This window comes from Physeter macrocephalus, chromosome 4, assembly GCF_002837175.3.
Source record: "Physeter macrocephalus isolate SW-GA chromosome 4, ASM283717v5, whole genome shotgun sequence".
NCBI lineage: Eukaryota > Metazoa > Chordata > Mammalia > Artiodactyla > Physeteridae > Physeter > Physeter macrocephalus.
Genome location: NC_041217.1, coordinates 95,528,661 through 95,554,068, shown reverse-complemented (window position 1 = coordinate 95,554,068; position 25,408 = coordinate 95,528,661). Strand labels below are relative to the sequence as shown.

The 25,408-nt window shown below is 40.0% G+C and overlaps 1 protein-coding gene across 10 annotated transcripts in view; it reads right to left on the bottom strand.

Annotated features, from left to right (window-relative positions):
* Window positions 1-323: 323 nt before the first annotated feature.
* Window positions 324-25,408, bottom strand: part of DBT (dihydrolipoamide branched chain transacylase E2) — a 61,499-nt gene continuing 36,414 nt past the window's right edge. For 3 of the 10 annotated variants that reach the window (XM_024119886.3, XM_024119885.3, XM_055084422.1), the window contains 4 exons: window positions 23,141-23,218; window positions 21,266-21,457; window positions 21,056-21,127; window positions 13,721-15,401 (listed from right to left, as the gene is read on the bottom strand). In XM_024119886.3, coding sequence (XP_023975654.1) covers window positions 15,234-15,401; window positions 21,056-21,127; window positions 21,266-21,457; window positions 23,141-23,218 — 510 coding nt within the window. In that variant the 3' untranslated portion in view covers window positions 13,721-15,233. Of the gene's footprint in view, window positions 380-9,620; window positions 9,803-10,352; window positions 12,254-13,516; window positions 13,687-13,720; window positions 15,402-19,694; window positions 19,959-21,055; window positions 21,128-21,265; window positions 21,458-23,140; window positions 23,219-25,408 lie in introns of those variants that run through there. The other 7 variants (XR_008617172.1, XR_008617171.1, XR_008617170.1 and 4 more) reach the window with 7 other exon arrangements.

Below are 25,408 nucleotides of genomic sequence, written 5' to 3'. Positions count from 1 at the left end.
ACAGCATTTCCCTAAACCAATCAATGGTGTAGACACAAGAAAATATTACATAAAAACCATTTATTCTATAGCCTACCGGGGATGGACCAAAAATTAGAAGGTCATGGAAATGATTTAATCTTCATCTGTGAAAAGTATGCTGTGAATCCAGGTAACAAATATGTCATTTAGCCAACAAAATACAAGTGAACAAAACATAATTTCTCTTATGAATGAAGTGGTTGCCATATTTTTTCCCTTAAACTGTCTTTCTTATGTAAAGATAATTCTCACATGAAATATAGAAACTAGGCAATAGTACTCAATATTATGCAACTTTCTTGGGCAATTTAAACCTAAAATCAGATGAACACAAAATAAAAGCCATTATAATCTTGCTCTGAAAGAAAAAAAAATAGAAAAAATGATACCCCTTCTATACCCACCAAATATTGACACAAAAATTGTACTGCCTTCCTATATGTTGAATAAGATATTTTTACCTCATAAAAAATTGAAAAGATATGCTCCTTCTACTTTTATTTTTATGCAATGCTTTTTAGTTCTATGGAAATAAACGTTACATTAAATTTTAAACTTTCACTGGATAATTTTGTATGACTTAATTACATAATACTTTGTTTCCAGGATATTGACCCAACTTTTAAGATATTGTATACATTTCAAAGGGCAACTACAAAAATTATTTTTTCATATGTCCACAAATACCATGCATAACCTTTAATAGCTAATAAAGATAGAAACTATGAGAATTTTTATTGTATTTAGAAAGTATTTTAAACTGAAAAGAAACGTCTTATGGAAATAATGCCATTTTATTGAAACTGGAACGCACTGCATTTCTATATCAATATTTTTAATATTCACAAACTTATTTGGGAAACTAGGGCAGTAAATGACAGTGGTGTTTTTAAAAAATTATGCCATCTCTCTGACAATTTGTCCTGCTCTGTCCAAGCAACACTTGAACCAACGGGGCCCTTCTAATCTTGTGCCAGAAACACAATAAGACTAAGGCCAGGTTCTGGTGCAATTTGTGAGCCTTTGGCTTGCAGAGTTGTTAGTCTGATGGCTTAGCCTGTGGATTCCTCTCTGTCACATTTGAATATCTAATGTTTCAAATTGTTAGTCATGTTCAGATTTATATTCATGTCTGCAGTTTCCAATTACTTACTTAGACCTGCCATCAACTTAGTTAACTTGCCTTGGTTACTGCACTCTGAACTCTGGTTGCATTTTTCAAGGAAATTAAACTAAGTTTTTCCAGATAATTGCACTCTGTACAGGCTTTATAACTTTTTTCTTTTTACTTTCCTTTTCACCATATTTTTAGAATGATCTACCACATACTTAGAAGCTTCTTGCAGCAAACTGGAAGTTAAATAGTTTACTGCAAGTTTAACCCCGTCTGATGGCTTCCCTGGGAAGGCGGGTGGGTGGGGGCAGTGTGCTGCCCGTGAGAGGAGGCTGCCGCCTGCTCAGCTGAGAAGGTGAGGCCACCTTTAACCGTCCTGACTTCCCCCTGTGTCTAACCTAAATTCGTGATCTCCCACCTGTTCTCATTTCTTCTGTCCTCTTAGTAAGACCCACAACAGCTGTTCCCCATGCTGGGCGTTGGAACATTCCACATGGTACTCAGTAAGAGCCTGATATAGATGGCTTCTTCCTAACAGAACTGCCATTTTTCTTGTCATGCTTCGGTTGTTTTTGTGGCTCTGCTCAGTTTTAGCAAGCTGGCCTAGAGTTCCCTCACAGGGCTCTGACTCGCATATGAATTAGCTTGTGGTCAGAGCCCTTCTGCTTAGTACCGGGACTGCCTCCTAATGAATTTATTTCCTTTTAATTCTAAGCTTGCAAACAGCAAGGATTCATGATACCTTCAGTGTTTGTCTAAATGCGAATGCCTTCTGTCACACTGAAAAGCCTGTGGTTATTTTGATGGGGTAACAATGGTAACATGACCCATCTGTGGTTTGGCATAAATAGTCGGAGTTGACCTGGTCTGTCTGATGAGATGTCACTGAAATGTGTGGTGACCTTGAGTTGCTAGAGTGAAAATGAGCTTAGGAGAGAAGTGGATCCAGAGAGAACTATTTAGGAAACATTTGGGAGAGAGATGTGGCCAGACCTTTTGCCAAGCGCAAAGGTGAGTAGTAGGGTAGGAAGCCAAACTGCAAGAAGCTCAAGACCACCCATTCAATTCTAATTGAACTCAAGTTAGGCAAAGGCAGGAAGGAGCAGGATGGGAAGCTCTTCCATGCAGTGGCAGGCAGAGGTAACAATGTGAAAAAGGAGTGTTTTGAGTCTTCTTTGAGGCAGAGGGAAATTAGCCATTAAAGAGGTAGGGAGGTTTTTTTGTTCGTTGGTTTCTGTTTTGGTTTTGGTGGTGGTGGGGGGATTATTTTAAAAATAAGAACAGTTTTCTCTATATGTTTATTTTATTAGTTAGGGCAGCACTGTCCAGCAGAATTTTCTGTGATGATGGATATATTCTATATCTGCAATGTCCAATATGGTAGCCACTAGCCACACGTGGCTATTTAAATTTAAATTTATTAAACTTTAAATCAGTTTCTCAGCTACACAAGCCACATTTCAAGTGTGCAATAGCTACAATAATTAAAACTTAAATTTAAATAGTCACATTCGGCTAGTAGGTATTGCACTGGACAGCTTAGAGTTAGGGTATTATTTTGAGATTAGTCTCCAAATAGTGTCTTAAAACAACAAAAGTTTATTTTTCACCTGCATTACATTCAAACCAATCAGTGCTAGGATATGAGGGATGGGGGCTTTGCTGGTGCCCCCACTGTGTGTAGCTGCCACCTTCAACATGCAGGCTTCTCGGCAGTGGAGAGAAAGGAGAGAGAGTGTGGAGGAGTTCTTGGGAGGTTTAATGGGCCACATCTGGAAATGGCCTACATCACCTCTACCCATATTCTAATGGCTAGAAATAAATCACACGGCCCTACCTAACTGCAGGCTAAGCTGTATATATTTAACTGTGTGCCCAGAAGGAAAAGTTAATGGCTCTATGGACATTCAACATTAAACTTCCACATTTATCAACAATAAGTTTTTTTAAATTTAGAGTGTTCTGAGTCTCTAATGACTTCGCTATGAAGAACTGGACATTAATCTTAACTAGTGTGCCAAGGGAATCTTAACTAGCTTAATTGAGGAACGATTGGGAGGGCAGAGGATCAAAAGGGAGCATGGCCAGGCTGCCCCTGCCCACTTGGGCCCCCGGGAGCCTGCTGAGATCCCGGACCTGATCCTCTGCCCACTAGGCCCCCTCCAGTGGCGCGGGTCCTGAGGGAGTGGGAGGGAATGAAGGGGGAGCAAAAGTAAAGGCCGGACCTCCGGGACCGGCACCCCTGAGGGGTGGCTGGGGGAGGGGAGGAGTTCCTACACCCAGCGGGACCCACTCACGGTTAGGGGTCCAGCGGGGACGGGGGAGACCCTGGGGGAGATAGTGGGGGAGGGGCACGAAGGAACGGAAGGGGATGCGGCCAGTGCTTTTCCCGTCCACTTAGGCACCAGGGAGCCTGTTGGACTCCTCTGGACCTAATCCTCTGCCCTCGGAGTCTCCCTCCTGCGGTGCAGAGCCCAAGCCCCGCCCCTACACCCCCACCCAGGGTCCTACCTCTGTAATCGGAGACCCCCTCTGAGACCCCCTCCAACACGCTGGGCCTAAACCCCACCCACACACCCTCACTCAGGGCCCTACCTGCAAACTCCAGAACTCCACGCTCCACAGGCCCCCCTTTCCACGCTCTGCCTCTCCCCTAATGTGCAGGTCCTAAGCAGAGGCCCCGCCACACGCTTGAATGTCGCCCAGCCTAGGCTCCGCACCCAGGGACTTTCCCTGCTGCCTGGGTCCTGAGCCTAGGCCCCGCCCCATGCTCAAACATCACACCCCCACCATCCTAGGTCCCACCCCACCCTAAACCCCCACCCTACCTAAGTTCTACCCCCGCCTAAACTCCACCCCCATAGCCAAGGCTTTTTCTTTTTTTTTCTTTTTTCTGTTGCGGTTTTGTTTTACCTTGTTGCAGTTGTTTCAACTATAGTTTTATTTTTCCTAATATATTTTTAATCTTTCTAATTTTATTTTGTTTTTTATTCTTTGATATCATACTGTTCCTTTTTTTCTTTCTTTCTTCCTTTCTTTTTTTGTTTTTTACCATGCCACAAAGCTTGCGGGATCTTGGTTCCCAGGCCAGAGGTCGGGCCCGAGCTCCTGTGGTGGGAGCTCTGAGTCCAAACTGCTGGACTAACAGAGAACCTCAGACCCCAGGGAATATCAATCAGAGTGAGGCCTCTGGGAGGTCCTCATCTCAACACCAAGACCCAGCTCTACCCAACTGCCTGCAAACTCCAGTGCTGGACATCTCAGGCCAAACAACCAGTAAAACAGGAATACAGCACCACCCATCAAAAAAAAAAAAAAAAAAAAAAGAAATGACAAAAAATTTGTTATGGACGAAGGAGCAAGGTAAAACCTACAAGACCAGGTGAATGAAGATGAAATGGGCAAACCGCCTGAAAAACAATTCAGAGAAATGATAGTAAAGATGATCTTTAGTCTTGGAGGGACAATGGAGAAAATACAAGAAACATTTAACAAGGATCTAGAGGAACTGAGAAGCAAACAAACTGATGAACAACACAATTACTGAAATTAAAAATGCTGTAGAGGGAATCAATGACAGAATAGCTGAGGCAGAAGAACGGATGAGTGAGCTGGAGGATAAAATGGTGGAAATAACTGCCAGGGAGCAGAATAAAGAAGGAAGAGTGAAAAGGGTTGAGGACAGTCTCTGAGACCTCTGGGACAACAATAAATGCACCAACATTCGAATTATAGGGGTCCCAGAGGAAGAAGAGAAGAAGAAAGGGTCTGAGAAAATATTTGAAGAGATTGTAGTCGAAAACTTCCCTAACATGGGAAAGGAGATGGTTGGTCAAGTCCAGGAAGCGCAGAGAGTACCATACAGGATAAACCCAGGGAGAAACATGCGAGACACATATTTATCAAACTATCAAAAATTAAATACAAGGAAAGAATATTGAAAGCAGCAATGGAAGGGCACCAGGTAACGTTCACGGGAATCCCCATAAGTTTAAAAGCTGATTTTTCGGCAGAAACCCTGCAGGCCAGAAGGGAGTGACAGGTCATATTTAAAGTGTTGGAGGGGGGAGAAACCTACAACCAGGATTGCTCTACCCAGCAGGGATCTCATTCAAATTCAACGGAGAAATTAAAACATTTACAGATAAGCAAAAGTTAAGAGGGTTCAGCACCACCAAACCAGCTTTACAAAAAATGCTGGGGGAGCTTCTCTAGGCAGGAAACACAAGAGAAGGAAAAGACCTACAAGAACAAACCCAAAACAATTAAGAAAATGGTAATAGGAACATACATATCAATGATTACCTTAAATGTAGAAGGATTAGATGCTCCACCAAGGGACATAGACTGGCTGGGTGGATGCAAAAATAAGACCCATACATACGCTGTCTACAAGAGACCCACTTCAGACCTGGGGACACATTCCGACTGAGAGTGAGGGAATGGAAAAAGATATTCCATGCAAATGGAAATCAAAAGAAAGCTGGAGTAGCAATTCTCATATCAGACAGAATAGACTTTAAAATAGGGACTGTTACAAGAGACTAGGAAGGACACTATATGGTGATCGGAGGATCAATCCAAGAAGAAGATATAACAATTGTAGATATTTGTTCACCCAACATAGTAGCACCTCAATGCATGGGGTGGATGCTAACAGCCACAGTCCAAAATATAGCAGAGGGAGGAACACTCCCAAACTCATTCTACGAGGCCTCCATCACCCAGATACCAAACCAGACAAAGATGTCACAAAAAAAGAAAGCTACAGCCAATGTCTCTGATGAACACAGATGCAAAAATCCTCAACAAAATACTAGCAAACAGATTCCAATAGCACATTAAAAGGATCATACAACAGCCACAGAAGGGGAAATCGACAGTAACACAATCATAGTAGGGGACTTTAATACCCCACTTTCACCAATGTACAAATCAACCAAAATGAAAATAAATAAACACAAGCTTTAAATGACACATTAAACAAGATGGACTTATATTGTTTGGACTGATATTTATAGGACATTCCATCCCAAAACAGCAGAATACACTTTCTTTTCAAGTGCTCATGGAATATTTTCCAGGATAGACCATATCTTGGGTCACAAATCAAGCCTTGGTAAATTTAAGAAAATTGAAATCGTATCAAGTATCTTTTCCAGCCAAAACGCTATGAGACTAGATATCAATTACAGGGAAAAATTGTAAAAGATACAAACACATGGAGGCTAAACAATACGCAACTAAATAACCAAGAGATCACTGAAGAAATCAAAGAGGAAATCAAAAACTACCTAGAAACAAATAACAATAAAAACATGATGATCCAAAACCGGTGGGATGCAGCAAAAGCAGTTCTAAGAGGGAAGTTTATAGCCATACAACTTACCTCAAGAAACAAGAAAACTCTCAAATAAACAACCTAACCTTACACCTACCTAGGAACAAACCTACCTAAGGAGACAAAAGACCTGTATGAAGAAAACTATAAGACACTGATGAAAGAAATTAAAGATGATACAAACAGATGGAGAGATATACTATGTTCTTGGATTGGAAGAATCAACATTGTGAAAATGACTCTACTACCCAAAGCAATCTACAGATTCAGTGCAATCCCTATCAAACTACAAATGGCATTTTTCACAGAACTAGAACAAAAATTTGCACAATCTGTATGGAAACACAAAAGACCCTGAAGAGCCAAAGCCATCTTGAGAAAGAAAAACGGAGCTAGAGGAATCAGGCTCCCAGACTTCAGACTATAATACAAAGCTACAGTAATCAAGACAGTGTGGTGCTGGCATGAAGACAGAAATATAGATTGGTGGAGCAGGATAGAGGGCACAGAGATAAACCCACGCACCTATGGTCACCTTATCTTTGATAAAGGAGGCAAGAGTATACAATGGAGAGAGGAAAGCCTCTTCAATGAGTGGTGCTGGGAAAACTGGACAGTTACATGTAAAAGAATGAAATTAGAACACTTCCTAACAGAAATAAACTCAAAATGGATTAAAGACCTAAATGTAGGGCCAGACACTATAAAACTCTTAGAGGAAAACATAGGCAGAACACTCTATGACATAAATCACTGCAAGATCCTTTTTGACCCACCTCCTAGAGTAATGGAAATGAAAACAAAAATAAACAAATGGCACCTAATGAAACTTAAAAGCTTTTGCACAGCAAAGGCAACCATAGAAAAGATGAAAAGACAGCCCTCAGAATGGGAGATAATATTTGTAAATGAAGCAACTGACAAAGGATTAATCTCTAAAATATACAGGCAGCTCATGAAGCTCAATATCAAAAAAACAAACAACCCAATCCAAAGATGGGCAGAGGAAATGAATAGACATTCTCCAAAGAGGATATATAGATTGCCAGTGGACACATGAGGGGATGCTCGGCATCACTACTCATTAGAGAAATGTGAATCAAAACTACAGTGGGGTATCACCTCACACTGGTCAGAATGGCCATCATCAAAAAATCTACAAACAGTAAATGCTGGAGAGGGTGTGGAGAAGGGGGAACCCTCTTGCACTGTTGGTGGGAATGTAGATTGGTGCAGCCACTATGGAGAACAGTATGGAGGTTCCTTAAAAAAGTAAAAATAGAACTGCCATATGACTCAGCAATCCCACTACTGGGCATATACACTGAGAAAACCATAATTCAAAAAGAGTCATGTACTACAATGTTCATTGCCACACTGTTTGCAATAGCCAGGACATGGAAGCAACCTAAGTGTCCATCAACAGATGAATGGATAAAGAAGGTGTGGTACATGTATACAATGGAATATTACTCAGCCATAGAAAGGAACGAAATTGGGGTCATTTGTGGAGAGGCGGATGGACCTAGAGTCTGTCATACGGAGTGAAGTAAGTCAGAAAGAGAAAAACAAATACTGTATGCTAACACATATATACGGAATCTTAAAAAAAAAAAAAAAGGTTCTGATGAACCTAGGGGCAGGACAGGACTAAAGACACAGATGTAGAGAATGGACTTAAGGACACAGGGCGGAAGGGGAGACAGGGACGTAGTGAGAGAGTAGCACTGACATATATACATTAAACTCTTAGAGGAAAACATAGGCAGAACACTCTATGACATAAATCACTGCAAGATCCTTTTTGACCCACCTCCTAGAGTAATGGAAATGAAAACAAAAATAAACAAATGGCACCTAATGAAACTTAAAAGCTTTTGCACAGCAAAGGCAACCATAGAAAAGATGAAAAGACAGCCCTCAGAATGGGAGATAATATTTGTAAATGAAGCAACTGACAAAGGATTAATCTCTAAAATATACAGGCAGCTCATGAAGCTCAATATCAAAAAAACAAACAACCCAATCCAAAGATGGGCAGAGGAAATGAATAGACATTCTCCAAAGAGGATATATAGATTGCCAGTGGACACATGAGGGGATGCTCGGCATCACTACTCATTAGAGAAATGTGAATCAAAACTACAGTGGGGTATCACCTCACACTGGTCAGAATGGCCATCATCAAAAAATCTACAAACAGTAAATGCTGGAGAGGGTGTGGAGAAGGGGGAACCCTCTTGCACTGTTGGTGGGAATGTAGATTGGTGCAGCCACTATGGAGAACAGTATGGAGGTTCCTTAAAAAAGTAAAAATAGAACTGCCATATGACTCAGCAATCCCACTACTGGGCATATACACTGAGAAAACCATAATTCAAAAAGAGTCATGTACTACAATGTTCATTGCCACACTGTTTGCAATAGCCAGGACATGGAAGCAACCTAAGTGTCCATCAACAGATGAATGGATAAAGAAGGTGTGGTACATGTATACAATGGAATATTACTCAGCCATAGAAAGGAACGAAATTGGGGTCATTTGTGGAGAGGCGGATGGACCTAGAGTCTGTCATACGGAGTGAAGTAAGTCAGAAAGAGAAAAACAAATACTGTATGCTAACACATATATACGGAATCTTAAAAAAAAAAAAAAAGGTTCTGATGAACCTAGGGGCAGGACAGGACTAAAGACACAGATGTAGAGAATGGGAAGCCACCAGGGAAGCCCTGAGATGCTTAATTTAAAATGTGGAGTTCCCTGGTGGCTCAGTGGTTAAGAATCCGCCTGCCAATGCAGGAGACACGGGTTCGATCCCTGGTCCGGGAAGATCCCACATGCCGCGGAGCAACTAAGCCCGTGCGCCGCAACTACTGAGCCTGCGCTCCAGAGCCCGCAAGCCACGACTACTGAGGCCCACACGCCTAGAGCCTGTGCTCTGCCACAAGAGAAGCCACCGCAATGAGAAGCCCAAGCACCGCAACGAAGAGTAGCCCCCATCCTCCACAACCAGAGAAAGCACGTGCACAGCAAAGAAGACCCAACCCAGCCAAAAAATAAAAAAACAAGGACCCCCCCAAAAAACCCAACTCCATAGAGCATTTAAAAAAAAAAAATACATAAAAGGATGTGTGGGACCATGTTCCAATAAAACTTTATTTATAAAAAAATTATGGGGGCTTCCCTGGTGGCGCAGTGGTTGAGAGTCCGCCTGCCGATGCAGGGGATACGGGTTCATGCCCCGGTCTGGGAAGATCCCACATGCCGCAGCGCGGCTGGGCCCGTGAGCCATGGCCTCTGAGCCTGCGCGTCCGGAGCCTGTGCTCTGCAACGGGAGAGGCCACAACAGTGAGAGGCCCACGTACCGCCAAAAAAAAAAAAAAAAAAAAAAAATTATGTAAAGGTAGCTATAAATGACAACACAACAATGATAGTTATACTGTTCAAATGTGGTGAATATGACTGTGGACACAGTTGCTTTCTGAAATTCTTTCTGAAAGTGGCAGGGCATAAATCAATAAATCAGTAAGTCAATAAATTAAGTAGTCTCTACTTTTTTGGCATAGTAAATGCACCTGTAATGTGGGTATTGTTTTCCCATATAAATAACATTGGAGAATTTGGCTGTGTTATTTTCTGCTTGGCCTCAAATAAATCATCGCTTTGCTTAATCACATGGTGTAGTGGCATATATGAATCATTTGTAGTAAACATTTTAAAAAGCAAAATAATGATCCAAGTTCTATAAAATCTAAAATGAGCTTGAAAGCACTAAACATTCTGATTAACTGAGGAATTACAATGAACTAAGAAATATACACCATACATAGAAAATATAACTGTCTTTTGTCCAAAATTTAAAACAAATGTCTTACCAATTATAAGGAGGTTTGAACAGATTCCTTTTCCTCTAGATACTTTTCCTTGTAGCAAGCATAGCGATTCAGAGTCATTCCATAGATACAAGAGCGGCCTCATGGCCATGGTTGCTTCACATTATACTTTTCTGGGTCATTGGCAATGCTTCAATGCTACATGAGGACTTCATAAAAAAACGTAATCAGATCCAGGGCATAGATTTCTTTTTAAGTCAACCAGCACATACTGAGTACTAGGCAATTGAGCTGGGGCTACAGAGAGGGTTCACAGGCCAGCAGTGAAGACATACTCATCCAGCTACATCACTGCATGAGTCCTGTTGGAGGTGTGGACAAAGCAAGAGAAAGAGAGGAAAAATAAATATTGATTCAAACGTAGGGAGGCGCAGTCAGAGGAGGTCTAAAAAAAGGAAGTGACTTTTGTTCTGGATTTTCTTCTGGTGGAGACCAGAGTGGAGAAACAAGCCCAGCAAAGGCATGGAAACATGAAATACACTGCATGTTGTTTTCAGGGAATGGGGACTAATTCATTGTGATGGGAGCTTAGGACAATAAAGAGCATACGAGGATAGAGGATCTTCTAAAACCCAAATTCTGTGCTTACCTCTTTCTAGTTTTTGAGTGCTTGTACCTGAGGAAGATAAGGCACTGTCTGCAAGGACTGAGACCCCAATCCTTTCCTCGGGAAGCCTCAGGATTTTCCTTTGATCATCTCTCGAAACACGTGATATCGTCCTCATGCTTTGCAACAGGCCACCAGGAACAACTGGGAAGTCACTGCAGGCAGCTTCAGGTTTCACTCGCATTCCTAAAGGAAGCATCCTGTACTCTGAGAATCCCCAATGGCAGCTCTTCTACAGTTTGGTTCTGGTGTGTAAAGGCTGGCTCAGTAAGAGAACAGGAGGATGTTGGTAGATCCTGTTCTGAAGTGAACTGACATCATGCTTCTCTCATAAACTACTGCTGCAGAGAATTCATAACACCAAAACTCCTTCCTTTCGGTGCCTGGAGAACACAGGGCCTTCAGGGAACATTTCAAACTGCTAAGACCCCTAAAACAAACAAAAACTCTCTTTCTTTTAGCTCAATAGTACCAGTTCCTCAAACAGCATAAAATCATGGACAATCCTGGCATTTGGAACACGAAGTGAGGTATAGCAGTTTAGCTTTTTATACTTCTTTAGAGTATGTTAATCCACACGCATCTAAGTACTTAAACTCTGTTTCCTCAAATGGGGCCAATCATTGCACCCACCTCATAGTGTTTCTGGAGAGACGGAACGAATTAATATATGTAAAGCATTAGCGGTGCCTGACACTATTATAATTATTGTCTCAAATTTTACTCATTTTTCCCTCTCTACCACTATTTCATGAGCATAGAGGCTAGCTGACTCATTGATGGTAGTTTCATTAGAAGCTCTTATATGTGCACTCTGAAAATATTATGCTCAGATGGTACAGCCCTTGCATATTTCTCCCTAAATGTCTGGGCTCATGTAGGTCCCCTATGTTGCTTGCCTCATGAAAAGCAACACCCAAACCGTAACCTGAAGAGCTTGAATGGCCTGTGTCTGTGTGACCTAAGGACAGAGTCTATCTTATTATTAGGTGTATGGTTTGTGAGGCAGGATCGATGAGGCAGGCCTAGTGTGTAAAGGAGACACAATGATCTAACCTCAGTGAGAAAAGACAGTTTATAGGGAAGGAGCAAAACCACCATTAAGAACTGACTGGAGATACAACTCAACTCTAGAAGCACTGCTCTCCTCCATGTTACTGGCACAGACCCACTTCTGGTGAAGGCTTTAATCACCAGCCAGAGTTCTCACTGTGAGGTCAGAAACTTCATCTGTCTTCTTCATCTTTATCCACAGTGTATATCCCAGCGCCTGGAACTGAATACATATATTCAATAATAAATATGTGCAGAATGAACTAATTAATCAATTACAGGGTGAATATTAAATAAGTCTGAAGACTTCAAGGAAAGGTTTGTACTTCAGGGCTGCAGGGTAGTGCTGAGTGAGTTCCATCATCTTTCTCAAACCGTAGTTTACTTAGGAGTCAGCAAAGAAATTCATCAAGTGATCTTTGGGACCCACTATGGAAAGCCATGGGAAATGCCGAAACAGGCCTGTGGGCTCTCTTTTCCCTACATAACCACTTCTTGGAATGTTTCAAGATTTGGTACATTTTGATCTCTAAAATGGAAATTAATACCAATCTGGCTTCTGTCCTTCAAACTTCCTTCCCTATTGTGCTTCCTTTTCAAAATCAGAGGAATGCCCTACATAATGAATGGAACCTTGATTTTCTTGTTGGGCGCTCCCAACAATAATTTGGGGCCAATAACTTTGGCTTCTCCCCCATGGACATATAGTACCTTCCAACCTCCAGACATACCAGTGAAGGACTTGAATTTTCTAGCTTCTTCCCTTTAATTTCAACCTTTAGGAATATGGCTAAGGCCTTGCTCTAAACAATTCCCTCCCTATGATGTGTGGAGCCCTGTGGATCAGCACTGCTACTAGGGCTGTGCTCCTGGCCCCCTCATCCCTCCCAATGGATCCTCTTATCTTAAAGGTCCAACACACAGTGGAAAGCAAATCCTTTGCTGAATTCTCAAAAGGATGAGACAAAAGAGAAGGTGGTAATGGCAGGGGTTTGGGATAGAACAGATAGCTCAAGGGTTTATTCTGAGCCAATGATGTTGGACTTTTAGGGGAACACATTACATACTTATTTCAAAGCTCTTGTTCTCCTAGTTTTCACATTTCTTAAGTGAAGGGGAAACTTTTACTGATCATGTCCTTCTTCACTTAAAATTCTGTAAATGCCATCAACAGGGAATTTGTTAAATTATGGTACATCCTCTCCTGATCTTCCCAGACAGGATCAGTAACTTCTATTAGATGCTCTCATAGCACCCTGTTTTCTCCTACTTACAAGTTAACTATATTCTTATTTTTATGATTATTAAATATCTGTCTCCCTCCCTAGAATGTAAGCCCAATGAAGGCAGGAACCATGAGGATGGGCATTGTGTACCCACTGCTTAGCACCACACTTAGTATACAGTAGATGTTTAACATTTAGATGTGTAATAAATGCAAACAATAGAATATTATGCAGCCATTAAAAGTATCATAATGTGGAACTGTTTATTGTCTCATAATGTTAAATTTAAAAAATCAAACTATAAAATAGTAGATACAGCACAACCTTATTTTCATAAAAAGAATAGCTATGTATACAGATACCTTGATCAAAATGTTAATAGTGGTAGGATTATGGTTGATTTTATTTTCTTTGCAACTCTTCATATTATCTGAATTTTAAAAATAACATTCATTAGATCCATTATTTTCTGAATTATACACCATTTCCATTTTGAAAAAAATCAAGTAGACATTAAAACAATTTTTTCTGTCACAAAACTTCACTTGAACATACAGTATTCAATTAGACAATATTAGAAACAACCTGAATTTCTGATTCAAGTGGGCCTCTAACAAAATGATCATGAGGATACCTTTATTTCTGTGCAAAATTTATTATTTTATTTTAATATCCATAATTACCCATTAGTCTTCTCTCTCCCCTTATTCATATTCCTTCTCAGGATATGAAGAATAGAATAGACCCTAACTTCTTAATCTATCCTATTTTTTTAGCTGAAGACCAAGAAAGTAAAAAAAGAAAGTTAAAAGGCAATGGACTTCTGAATGTAACACAATGTCAGTGGTTGCTACATTTAAAGTACCTTCCTTACATTGAAGCAAGGTTGTAAAGGTGAAGTTTTTCTCAATAAAACACTAAACCATTACCAAATTCTAAAAGTATATCCACTTTAAACAAATACTTTTAATGGCCTTACTGGCTATAAAAGTATAATTGGGCATTTTTAAGATTAGCTTATAATTTTCCCTTTTAAAAGATATTAATTTATACAAATAAGACATTTACAGATGATAATCTCTACAGAGCAACACACTCCAGGATATCTTAAAAGGTAAATACAATTGCACTTATTTTATACAATAATTTGCATTCTTGTGGGGAAATAGAAAATACTTTTGCATATAAATTCCTTTTCCCAACTAAGTATAATTGAAAAGTTTCTTTAAGAATTAGTTTAGAGACTTCACTGGTGGTCCAGTGGTAAAGAATCTGCCTTACAATGCAGGGGATGTGGGTTCGATCCCTGGTCAGGGAACTAAGATTCCACACGGCCAGGGCAGCTAAGCCTGTGCGCCACAACTACTGAGCTCGCGTACCTCAGCTAGAGCCCGTGCGCCGCAAACTACAGAGCCCACACGCCCTGAGGCCCGCACGCCACAACTAGAGAGAGAAAACCCACACGCCACAACTAGAGAGAAGCCCGCACGCCACAGTGAAGATCCCATGCCTCAATGAAAGATCCCGCATGCCTCAACGAATATCCCACATGCCACAACTAAGACCTGATGCAGCCAAAAATAATAAATAAAATAAATTTATATTTAAAAAGTCAGTTTAAAATAAAAAAAAAAAGAAAGAAAAAAATAGGGCAAATACTGTATATGGTGGCCTGTCTTTCAGTAATATTCATTTTGTTGTTCCTGCCAGTTTCAATCCATTGACATAAAGACCTCAGCACTATATTAAGAAGGCGTACTATGACCTATAAAATGTGACAGCCCAGGAGAACTATTATACCATTATTCCTTTCCAGTAAAAACTCTAACAGAATAGTGATACATATTGTGTCTCAGAACTGTAATCATACATTACAAATCATTTACAATACAAACTGCAATGAGGAACGTGTGCTGCACAGCTGGGCTCTGCATTTTCTTTCGAAGCTCAGAAAGTTCAAGGATGTCTTATCAATCTTCATTTCAGATCTAGTAGCATAAAAGCTGGGTTTTCTAAGTAGGATTTCCACAAATTGGAGAAGCGTGACATTGTAGCACCATCAATAATTCTGTGATCAGCTGACCAGCTCACATTCATTATCTGGGCCTTATATACTTCCCCTTTCTCGTTAAATCGGGGAAGGGCCTACAAATAAGGAAAAGGACAGAGTCAGCCTTCACTTGCTCAAAGCAAGCTCTAGTAAAAACAATGGTGAAAGATTAGGCAAATCTCCCTCCCTATAATAGAGAAGAAATGGGCATTCCAAATGACTTTTGATAATGCTAACTACTACTCTTCCCATCTTTGAGCGTGTGCTTCAAGCTTTCAGAGTTTCTCCAAGGTATTTCCTGTCGCCTGTAGAGTTTCCATATGTACAGTAAACTTCATTTCAGATTTCAGTTATTTAACAGCTATTTATTGAGCATCTACCATGTACCAGGTACTCTTCTAGACTCTGGGGATAAAGCAATGAACAAAACAAATAACAATCCTTGCCCTCTTGGAGCTAACATTTTAATGGGGAGAGACAGACGATTAAGATAAATAAGTAAAATATATATAGTGTGTTAGATAGTGAAAAGTGCAAATGAAAAAGTAAAGCACTTTGGAATGGAGATAGAGATTATACGCAGGAGGTGGAAATAGGGGAGAGGTTGCATTGTTTTTTTTTAACAGGTGGGCAGGGAAAGCCTCACCAAGAAGGTGTCCTCACTGAAGGCAGTGAGGAAGCAAGCCATATGAACACCTGGAGAAAGGCGGGGGGTGAGGGGGTGTGGGGGGAAGCATGGCTGGAGTGTTGGAGGACCAGCAAAGTTGGCAGGGAGGCTGCAGTGGAGGGGCCGGGGTGAGAGGTGGGAGATGAGGTCACAGAAAGAGCAGGCTGAAGGGGGGCATGTTGCTAAGACAACAGTTATGCCTCCCAGTCTGCCTCTGACTTTTCCAAAAACAGATTTAAAAAAAAGCTAATTCATTGCAGGCTATTTTCCAAAAATATATATATATATCAAAAGTGAATATATATCAAAAATATATTATCTTTTTATAATGATATAAAAAGATATACAAAATGCAAGATCCACCTCTTATTGTTAGGTTCAGTAGACATAAAATCACTCTGTCAAAGGGCAACGAAGGTTTCTGAGCCCTACTCTCCCCTTCTGTAGTTCTCCCCTCAGAGCCCGGATACAACAGTCACAGCCTGATGTGGGTCCCAGTCACACTGAGTGGCACCAGTGTAGAGCCATGGTAGGCCACTGCAGCTAGTTTGCCTTTGATTTGGAGTGAGGTGAGAAGCTATTGGAGGTTTCTGCACAGAATGGCCAGTCACTGAAAGGAGAAGACTTCAGGAGGAGCAGGTGAGAGGGTGTGGTGGTGAGGGAAGGAGCAGGAAATTGGAGATGCCTAGTTAGACTTCCGAGTAGGAAATAAGAGTTTGGAGTTCAAAGGAGAGGTCTAGTCTGGTCTGGAGATATAAACTTGGGAGCCATCAGCATATAAATGGTATTTAAAGCCGTGATACTGGATCAGATAAAGAAAAGGGCCAGAACTGAGCCCTGGGGTCCTCCAATGTTTAGAGATTGGGAGATGAGGAGGTACAGGCAAAGGAGACTCAGAGGGAACAGGCACTAGGTAGGGGGGAAGCAGACTAGCGAGTTGCAGCGAAGAAGGTTTTCCAAAGAGGCGGTATTGATCAACTCAAGCGCAGCTAATAGGTCAAGAAAGATAAGGACTGAGAATTGAGGAATGTGGAGGTTTTAGTGACTTAAGACTATTTAGTGACAGTTTAAAATTTACAGTGAAAACAAAAGATAGCAAAGGAGAGATGACCCAAAGGGAGAAAGGAATGAAATATTGTCCCTACCCAACAAAGATTAACTACATTAAGTCACTATGCAGATTTATACTTTAAGAACTATGCTTCATAACCTGAAAAAACCATGAGTAAGATGATTCTGAAAAAATGCATCTCACAGATAATTGTACACCAGTGTTCACAGCAGCATTATTCACAACAGCCAAAAAATGGAAACAACCCAAATACTCATTAGAGATGAATAGATTAACAAAATGTGGTATATATTGTACACACAGAGTCTCAGTTTGGGATGATAAAAAAGTTCTGGAGATGGACGGTGGTGATTGTTGCAAACAGTGTGACTGTACTACTGCTGCTGAACCATACACTTTGATTAAAATGGTAAACTTTGTCATGTATAGTTTACCACAATTATATACCTATATGTACAGTTCAGAAGAAAACAAACTGCTTTCAGGAAAAGGGAAAACAAAACTTTGTTAAATAGGTATGATGGTTTGTTTGTAAGCTGCAAAAAGTCAGAATTCTGTGAGAATCAAATGCTGAATGCTTGTTGGGGGCAGACGAGTGATAGAGAAGTTAATCCCTTAGAGAAACTCCTGATTTGGACAGAACAGTGTCATGCTATGTGTTCTTAATTTTCCTCCCTGTCTCTTCCGTGTGCCAGAAGGGAAAGTAGAGCTAGAAGAGGGAGTAACTTAGCAGCCAAAGTACCAGCTGCTAGAAAGCAAATCAAAGGCTGAGTGAAAGTATCTGTGAAGATTTTGGATGCCAACATGAAAGTAATAAACTCATGAAAAGCAAGTCCCAGAGATGTTCCATGTGGAAGCATTATAAATACAGAGAAGAAGAAAGGTTCTTCTGAAAACGTGAAGATCAAAATCAAGGTTAATGTAGTGACAATGACATTTAATAATGGTGGTATTGAAATGGTATCTATGAGCTTATTTCTTTAACTCGGGTGGTTCTCAACCCTGAGTTAACAGGGATGCCCAAGCCCCAGCGCCGCCTCCCCGCCAATTCTGGTGCAGTTGGTATGGGGTGAGCTTGGGCACTTTCTTCACACCTTCCAGATGATTCTAATGTGTAGCCAGGGTTAAGAATCACTGCAACCCTTATTCTAAGTCTCCTATAACATGGCCACATGGGTTCTTGTTTAATATGTAAATTTTGGAGGCTCTGTCCCCAAGGCCAAGAAATCTGCATTTTTAACTGCACTCCCAATGATTTTTTTTTAACAAGTTCATCATTTAATAAGTCTGAATTTATTTTCACCACATGGTATTGTACATGGTCATCTGTTGAAACAGATTTCTTTTTAACAGATCTTAGTTTAAAAATGTCATAGATACTGTGAGTTCTGTATAAACTGCTGGATAGTAAGTTAGTTCCTTTGTTTTGACTTATAAGCCTCAACTTCACCACAGAATAAAGAATGTAGGCCAAAGAAACCATAATCAGTCACTTGTATAGAACAGTATTGTTTCCATAATTTGAAGCTTTCTGAATGGATGGGTTCAGGCCTGATGTAACTGTAAAAAGATTACTTAATGAATAGGCTATATAGAAATCATACAAAATGTTATTAACTTTAATCATTAATAGTTTAAACAGCACTATGTTACTAATTGCTATTCAAACTCAAAAACCTGTTTTTGAATCCCCATAAAGGCAGCAGATGTACACAACCGTGCCACCTTGTACTTAGGGGAGTGTCAATATATATTTCAACAGAAACTTTGGCTTTAGGAAAGAGTCACAAACATTTAAAATAATGGCTTTAATCATCATTTAAAGTATATCGCAGGGGAAAGTGTGCTTTAATTAAATATACATACCAGTGATGCTAGCAAGGTTGAAAGTTACTCCTAATGTTGATAGCTATAAAAACTAGCTTGTACATGATAAGACAATGAGAAAAAAAGCAATCCCTTTGAAAAAAAAAAACGAAAAAAGAGTTCACAGTGGTTTGTATCCAACAATATGCATTTTATGACAATAACATGTACAGATTGAGCACCCTAGGGCTCTCTTTATATCCTAAAGAAAGTGAGCATTTACATTATTCATGGGCTGTACTGAATTTAGAAAAAGATCAGTTGTACACTCATCCCTTAGAAAGGATAAAATGTCCTGGGGTGTACAGCTTTGACACCATCATTAAAGTTGTTTGCAAAAAGGAACTGAGAACTAAACAAAACAAAACATTTTTCCTTGGGAGTGGAGAGTCTTTCATTTGCCGTTATAACCAGCAAATACTATTCATTAAGTCAAAAATGGAAGGGGGGTGCCCACAAACACTTTTTGAGCAAGCTGACCAATACACATTACACTTTTAAAAATGAAGGTTATACACTATATGTTACAAGTCCGAACTAGGCAGTGTCAAAATGACATCTATTTCTTTGCTTGCTTTGTGATCATACCCCTTGGAGGTGTTACGGGCCTCGTGGCATTCGGCTTCTTTTTTTCTGCAGGTTTTAAAATCTGAAAAGAACACATTAGTGTTTCGTCCACACTCATCCTGGCACCTGCATTGTCAAACTCTCCACAATAATTGGGTGCAGAAAACAGAGTGACCAACTGCCTCTTTGCAAAAAATTCATATCCATCTTCAACCACCTGATGGGCTCTACATATAAGATCCAAACCATGCTTATGGAGAAATTTTGCAACCACTTCTGCACCAAATGTGAAAGACACTCCTCTGTCATTTTCACCCCAGCCTAAGACATCTTTATCGGGGTCAGACCACAAAAGATCACAAAGAAGACCTTGATCTGGTACATCAGTTGGTCGTATAATTCGCCGAATCTGCTCCATAGATTGAAGATCTGGTGATAAACCTCCATGACAGCAGAATATTTTCTCATCCACGATAGCTGCTATTGGTAAACAGTTAAAGCAATCTGTGAAAGTTTTCCATAGTTTAATGTTATATCTTCTTTTACATTCATCATAAATTCCATAAATTCTATTGATGCTGGCACATTTGTGGTTTCCTCTGAGAAGACAAAAATTCTCGGGATATTTGATTTTGTAAGCCAATAAGAGGCAGATAGTCTCCAATGACTGCTTTCCCCTGTCCACATAGTTCCCAAGAAACAGGTAGTTGCTTTCTGGCGGGAAACCACCGTACTCAAAAAGTCGAAGCAAATCATAGTATAGTCCATGGATATCACCACATATTTTGAGTGGTGCTCCAAGTTCTAGTAGGATAGGCTGACTGAGAAAGATCTCTCGGGACTTTAAGCACAGTCCTCTGATTTCATTCTCCTGTAGCTGGACATTCTTACCAGGGTTGGACCCTCTCACTTCCAGCAGCCGTTGGATGATGCTGTCGATGTTGAGTTTATCTACATCCGCCATCGCCTTCCCACCGCCAACCCTCCCGCAATGGCGCAGCCGCCGGCTCGCGCCCGGGATTTACACCTCCTTTCCCACGCAACAAGCACAGAGATGGTGGTGGCGGTGGTGGCAAAAGCCGCGGCGGGTCCCCCCAACAACGGCCCCGCTCCCTGCTTCCTCCTTCTCTCCCCACTGGAACCACGAGAAGAACAAAATCCCAATGATTCTTGAACAGAGTAAAGTTTAAGAAAAATGCTCTCAATGGTGTTTTACCGTTACAAATAATAATTTGGATTGACTTACTATTATTCTTTGGTATTCTGAAATAAAGATATTTTGATAGACTCAGATTGGCTATATTTGCGATTATTCATAAAGACTCACACCTGTGCCTGGCATAATCCACAATGGTTGATCCATACAGAAACAATCCAGATCACAAGCATTTACTCTACAGAGAGGCAGCCACCGGAGTTGTAGACCTAGTTCTTAGGAAGAAATAATTGGCTTACTAAACCCAATACCATACTCAAACCTACAAAGTGAGGGGAAAAACCTCAGAAACGGTTACTCTTCTTTGTTTTTCCTACCCCAATTTGCTTAAACTCTTTTTTCAACTATGTAACAAACATACCTTAATTGTTCCCAGGGCCCCAATTGCCACTTCGGGTGGCAATATCACTGGTCTGGTGTAGGTACCACCAATCTAAAAAACAAACAAAATAGAGTAGAAAAATTAAGCTTCTGAGGAACAAATGGCAAATTAAAGTTTATGTTTTTAACTGAGCATATGGTCACAAATCTTAAGTTATGGTTTATGAACTTGAACATTACTATTACTCACTGATCCAATGTTGGAAAGAGTAAATGTTCCTCCTGTAAGGTCAGTGGTGCTGAGCTGACCTGCAGAGCCCACTTTCTGGAGGCGGTTCAATTCAGTGGCGATCTCAAATATGGAGCGGATCTGAATATTTTTCACATTAGGTACAATCAAGCCCTGCTCTGTATCCATTGCTATCCCAATGTTATGAGAAGCCTAAAAATAAACAAACAAACAAACAATTATACAGCAGCCTTTTCATAAGCTAACAGAAAAGAAAGTCTCAGCCTTCACTGCCTTATGAACTCAACTATAGAAAACTATTTTCACCATATTGGTGATGATTTAAAAGAAATAATTTTAAAAGATTTTTTTGAAAAAGATAAATTTTTTTTTGGTAAGAATATAGGGCAATAGATTATTTCCATCCATTGTTAGTGGAAGTGTAAGCTGGTATATACTTTCTGGAGAACATTTAACAGTACGTACCAACATTTACAAAAATGTGTGCTAAGGAGACAAATGCAAATGTATGTAGAGATGAACAGATGCTGAGTCAGATTGTTTATAAGATTGAGAAAGTGCAAATGATCAAAATGTTTATCAATAAGTCACTGGCTAAACAAATGATAACAAAGCTATATTTATTGACATGTAATGATATCTAAAACATATTAAATAGAAAAGAAAATAGTTAAAAGAAAAACATTTTAAATTTAAAAAAATATGATATTATATATATAATATATATAATTACACATTTTTTAACTGTGTAAAAATAAAATCCTAGACAGATGTACATCTCAGCATAAACAGCGAGTTATCTTAGGATTATGGGACTGAAGGTAAATATCACTATTTTCTTGTCTGAATTGTTTGCAACAAGTATATACTTAATGAGGAAATTGTATTAATAACATGGAAAGATTTAGATCCAACCCCCCAGAATGTAAAGCTCACTTCCTGGTTGTATATTTCTAATAAGAAATATAAGTAAGGGCCGCATCCTCAAAAGAGTTCCTTAATGAACTTTCACTCCAAACAGAAGAGTTCACTCAATGAATTCAACCTTTCAGTACTTTGCTCATTTAAATGATTCTTGTTTTATTTATTTTTTAAACTTTAAAAAATATTTATTTATTTTTGGCTGCACCAGGCCTCTAATTGTGGCGCACGGGCTCCACAGCGCTCAGGGCTTAGTTGCGCCGCGGCATGTGGGATCTTAGTTCCCCGACCAGGGATCGAACCCGCATCCCCTGCATTGGAAGGTGGATTCTTAACCACTGGACCACAAGGGAAGTCCCTTTATTTATTTTTTTAAATGGGTATCAATACACAAGCATGTGATTTTATTTATTTATTTTTAAATATTTATTTATTTATTTATTTGGCTGTGCCGGGTCTTAGTTGCGGCATGTGGGATCTTCGTTGCTGTGTGCGGGATCTTCTTGAGGCATGCGGGATCTAGTTCCCTGACCAGGAATCGAACCTGGGCCCCCTGCATTGGGAGCGCTAAGTCTTAACCACTGGACCACCAGGGAAGTCCCTAAATTATTCTTGTTTTAAAAACTGCAGGAATTCCATTTTGAGAGAGCTCTTCTGTTTGCGGAGAGGGTATGTACGATGGGAAATGTAAACCATTGCCTCACAGCTATATATTTCCATTATTTTAACCAGAAAACCAAAAGGCGTTAAAAATGGCAATCTGCATATCTGAATAGTATCATTAATTATTAACCAGTAAAACCAACATCAATAGCAACAGATTTATCTTCAGTTTAATGTTTTACCCCATACTTTAATTTCCAGTTTGAAGAAGATCACCACTTGAGGTATAATAGAAGCTTCTTTAAGCTACAAGCACATTTGCACTTTTATTTATCACAGCACATAGCCAACCTTATATGTTATGTTCTGGCAGTTTTCATCCACAGAAGCATTAAGGATAGGAAATTGTAGTAATCCCAAGGAAGCAGCCTGTTTAGAGAGAAATACAACGTTAGCACTTTTAACCTGGAAAGGATAGGGGATTTGAAGCAATAAGATGTAAAGGATGGAAGGAAAGAACTCTTATTTAAGCTGAGTTTAATTGCAAGTCTACATGTACCAGGCATATTACTCCCTACGTTACCTCCCAGCAATGTGGAACTAGGTTACCCTTATCATTTAAGAATAAAAGATAAAGTAGTCAGGGAGCTTGTAAACATCAAGGAGATTTTCAAAGTAACTATGCAGGCTGACCAAAGTACCAAAAAAAGGTCTAAATTCTACATGTTTTCCTCACTTACATGTAGAGTCTTAAGGTTTCCGTGAGAAGCAATCCTGTAGTTCAAAGAAACACTTTGAATTAAAACACAAAAAGGCAGTAAGCTATTTTCCTGTGTAGAAAGAACAAGTGATAAGGATTTGAGAGGCCAGTGTTCCACCTGGTGTCCTTGGCCAAGAAAAGGGCAGAGATGGTGCAAACATTTACTTTAGAGCCCGTTTCCTAGAACTGATGGCATTTGTGCCTTCTCCTGCCTTAATCTCTCCCTTTCCTTTTTCCTTTTTTCTCTTACTACCATTTCTCTTCTGTCCATGTTCAGATTTACCTGTCTCCAAAGTATTCTTTATAGCTGTTTCTCTGCCCATCCAGGATCTAATCAAAATTCATACACTGCATTTGGTTGTCATGCCTTATAGTCAGTTTAAAAAATAGGAAAATAGGGAATTCCCTGGCAGTCCAGTGGTTAGGACTCCATGCTTTCACTGCTGTGGACCAGGGTCAATCCCTGGCTGGGGAACTAAGATCCTGTAAGCAGTGCCAAGTGGCACAGCCCCCCACCCACCAAAAAAAAGGAAAATAAAAATGCTTAAAATTGTCCCTAAAAAGAATTCCCTCTCCTACTGCCTTCATCTTGTCCAATTAAGAGTTCTTTATGTGTGTTGTGTTAAGTGTTATTTTTGTCTGTGGGTTAGTGGTCTTGACAGAAAAAAAGAAATCATATCCTTGAGCTAGAGAGTTAAGGAAAGTTTTATTAAGCATTTGATTTGATAACTATAACTTTAATCTTTTTATAAAAATCCATAACTAAGGTTAAAGTGTTATACATTAAAAACAGTATTTTGAGTATAATCCAAATTTTGTAAAAGGAAAAACAAGGTGTGTGTCCACAGATAAGAGGTCATTTTTTCCCCCTGTACAATACTTTGTAGTATTTTCCAAATGTTCTAAAATTATACAGACTGGAAAAAGATGTTATTTTAAAACAAAGCATATTAACTTTTATTTTCAAAATAAAGATCAGATATTTCATTCAGACTGGAACAATAAAGAAAAACAATCATGAAATAAATTTAACATATTAAAAAGCTGGACTGTCCTTGCCTCAAAACAGACTTGTCACTGGAAGCAGTAAGAGGAACCCAGTCTGAAACAAGAGGTGGCACTCTCTTCTCCTCCAGGTGAACTTCTCCACCGGGGTCTTCAACTCATTGGCCCTCATGCTCAGGCATTGTTCTAACAGTGCTTCCCATTCACACATTTTTTTCTTTATTTTTAACCTCTTTATTGGAGTATAATTGTTTTACAATGGTGTGTTAGTTTCTGCTCCACAACAAAGTGAATCAGTTATACATATACATATGTTCCCATATCTCTTCCCTCTTGCGCCTCCCTCCCTCCCACCCTCCCTATCCCACATTTTAACTTTCCATTTTCCAGCTCTTTCCCTCAGCCTACAGATCTGCTCAATTTTTCCTCAAGGGTGCGCAGCGGGGGAGGGAGCAAACGGAACCTTTCTTCAATCTACTCCAACCACCGTGACTGTCACCTGTACCTATGCCCTGTCTGCCTTTTTGCACATTTTTTCAGGTTTCTCCTCTTCCTCAATTTCTTTCATTCCACAACCAAGCTTCTCCCTCAACACTACTTTATTCAGTAAGTTCCGGCTGAGGCCACACATGACCTCTTCATTACCAATCCAATAGCCTGTTCCCATCCCTTATCCTATTTAACCTCTGTAATGCATATAACCATTATCTACTCTCCTCTTAAAACTTTTTTCTTGTCTCTTGGTGTGAGAGGCCGAATCAAAGGCCCCAATCTTTTTTTTTTTTTTTTTTTTGCGGTACGCGGGCCTCTCACTGCTGTGGCCTCTCCCGTTGCGGAGCACAGGCTCCGGACGC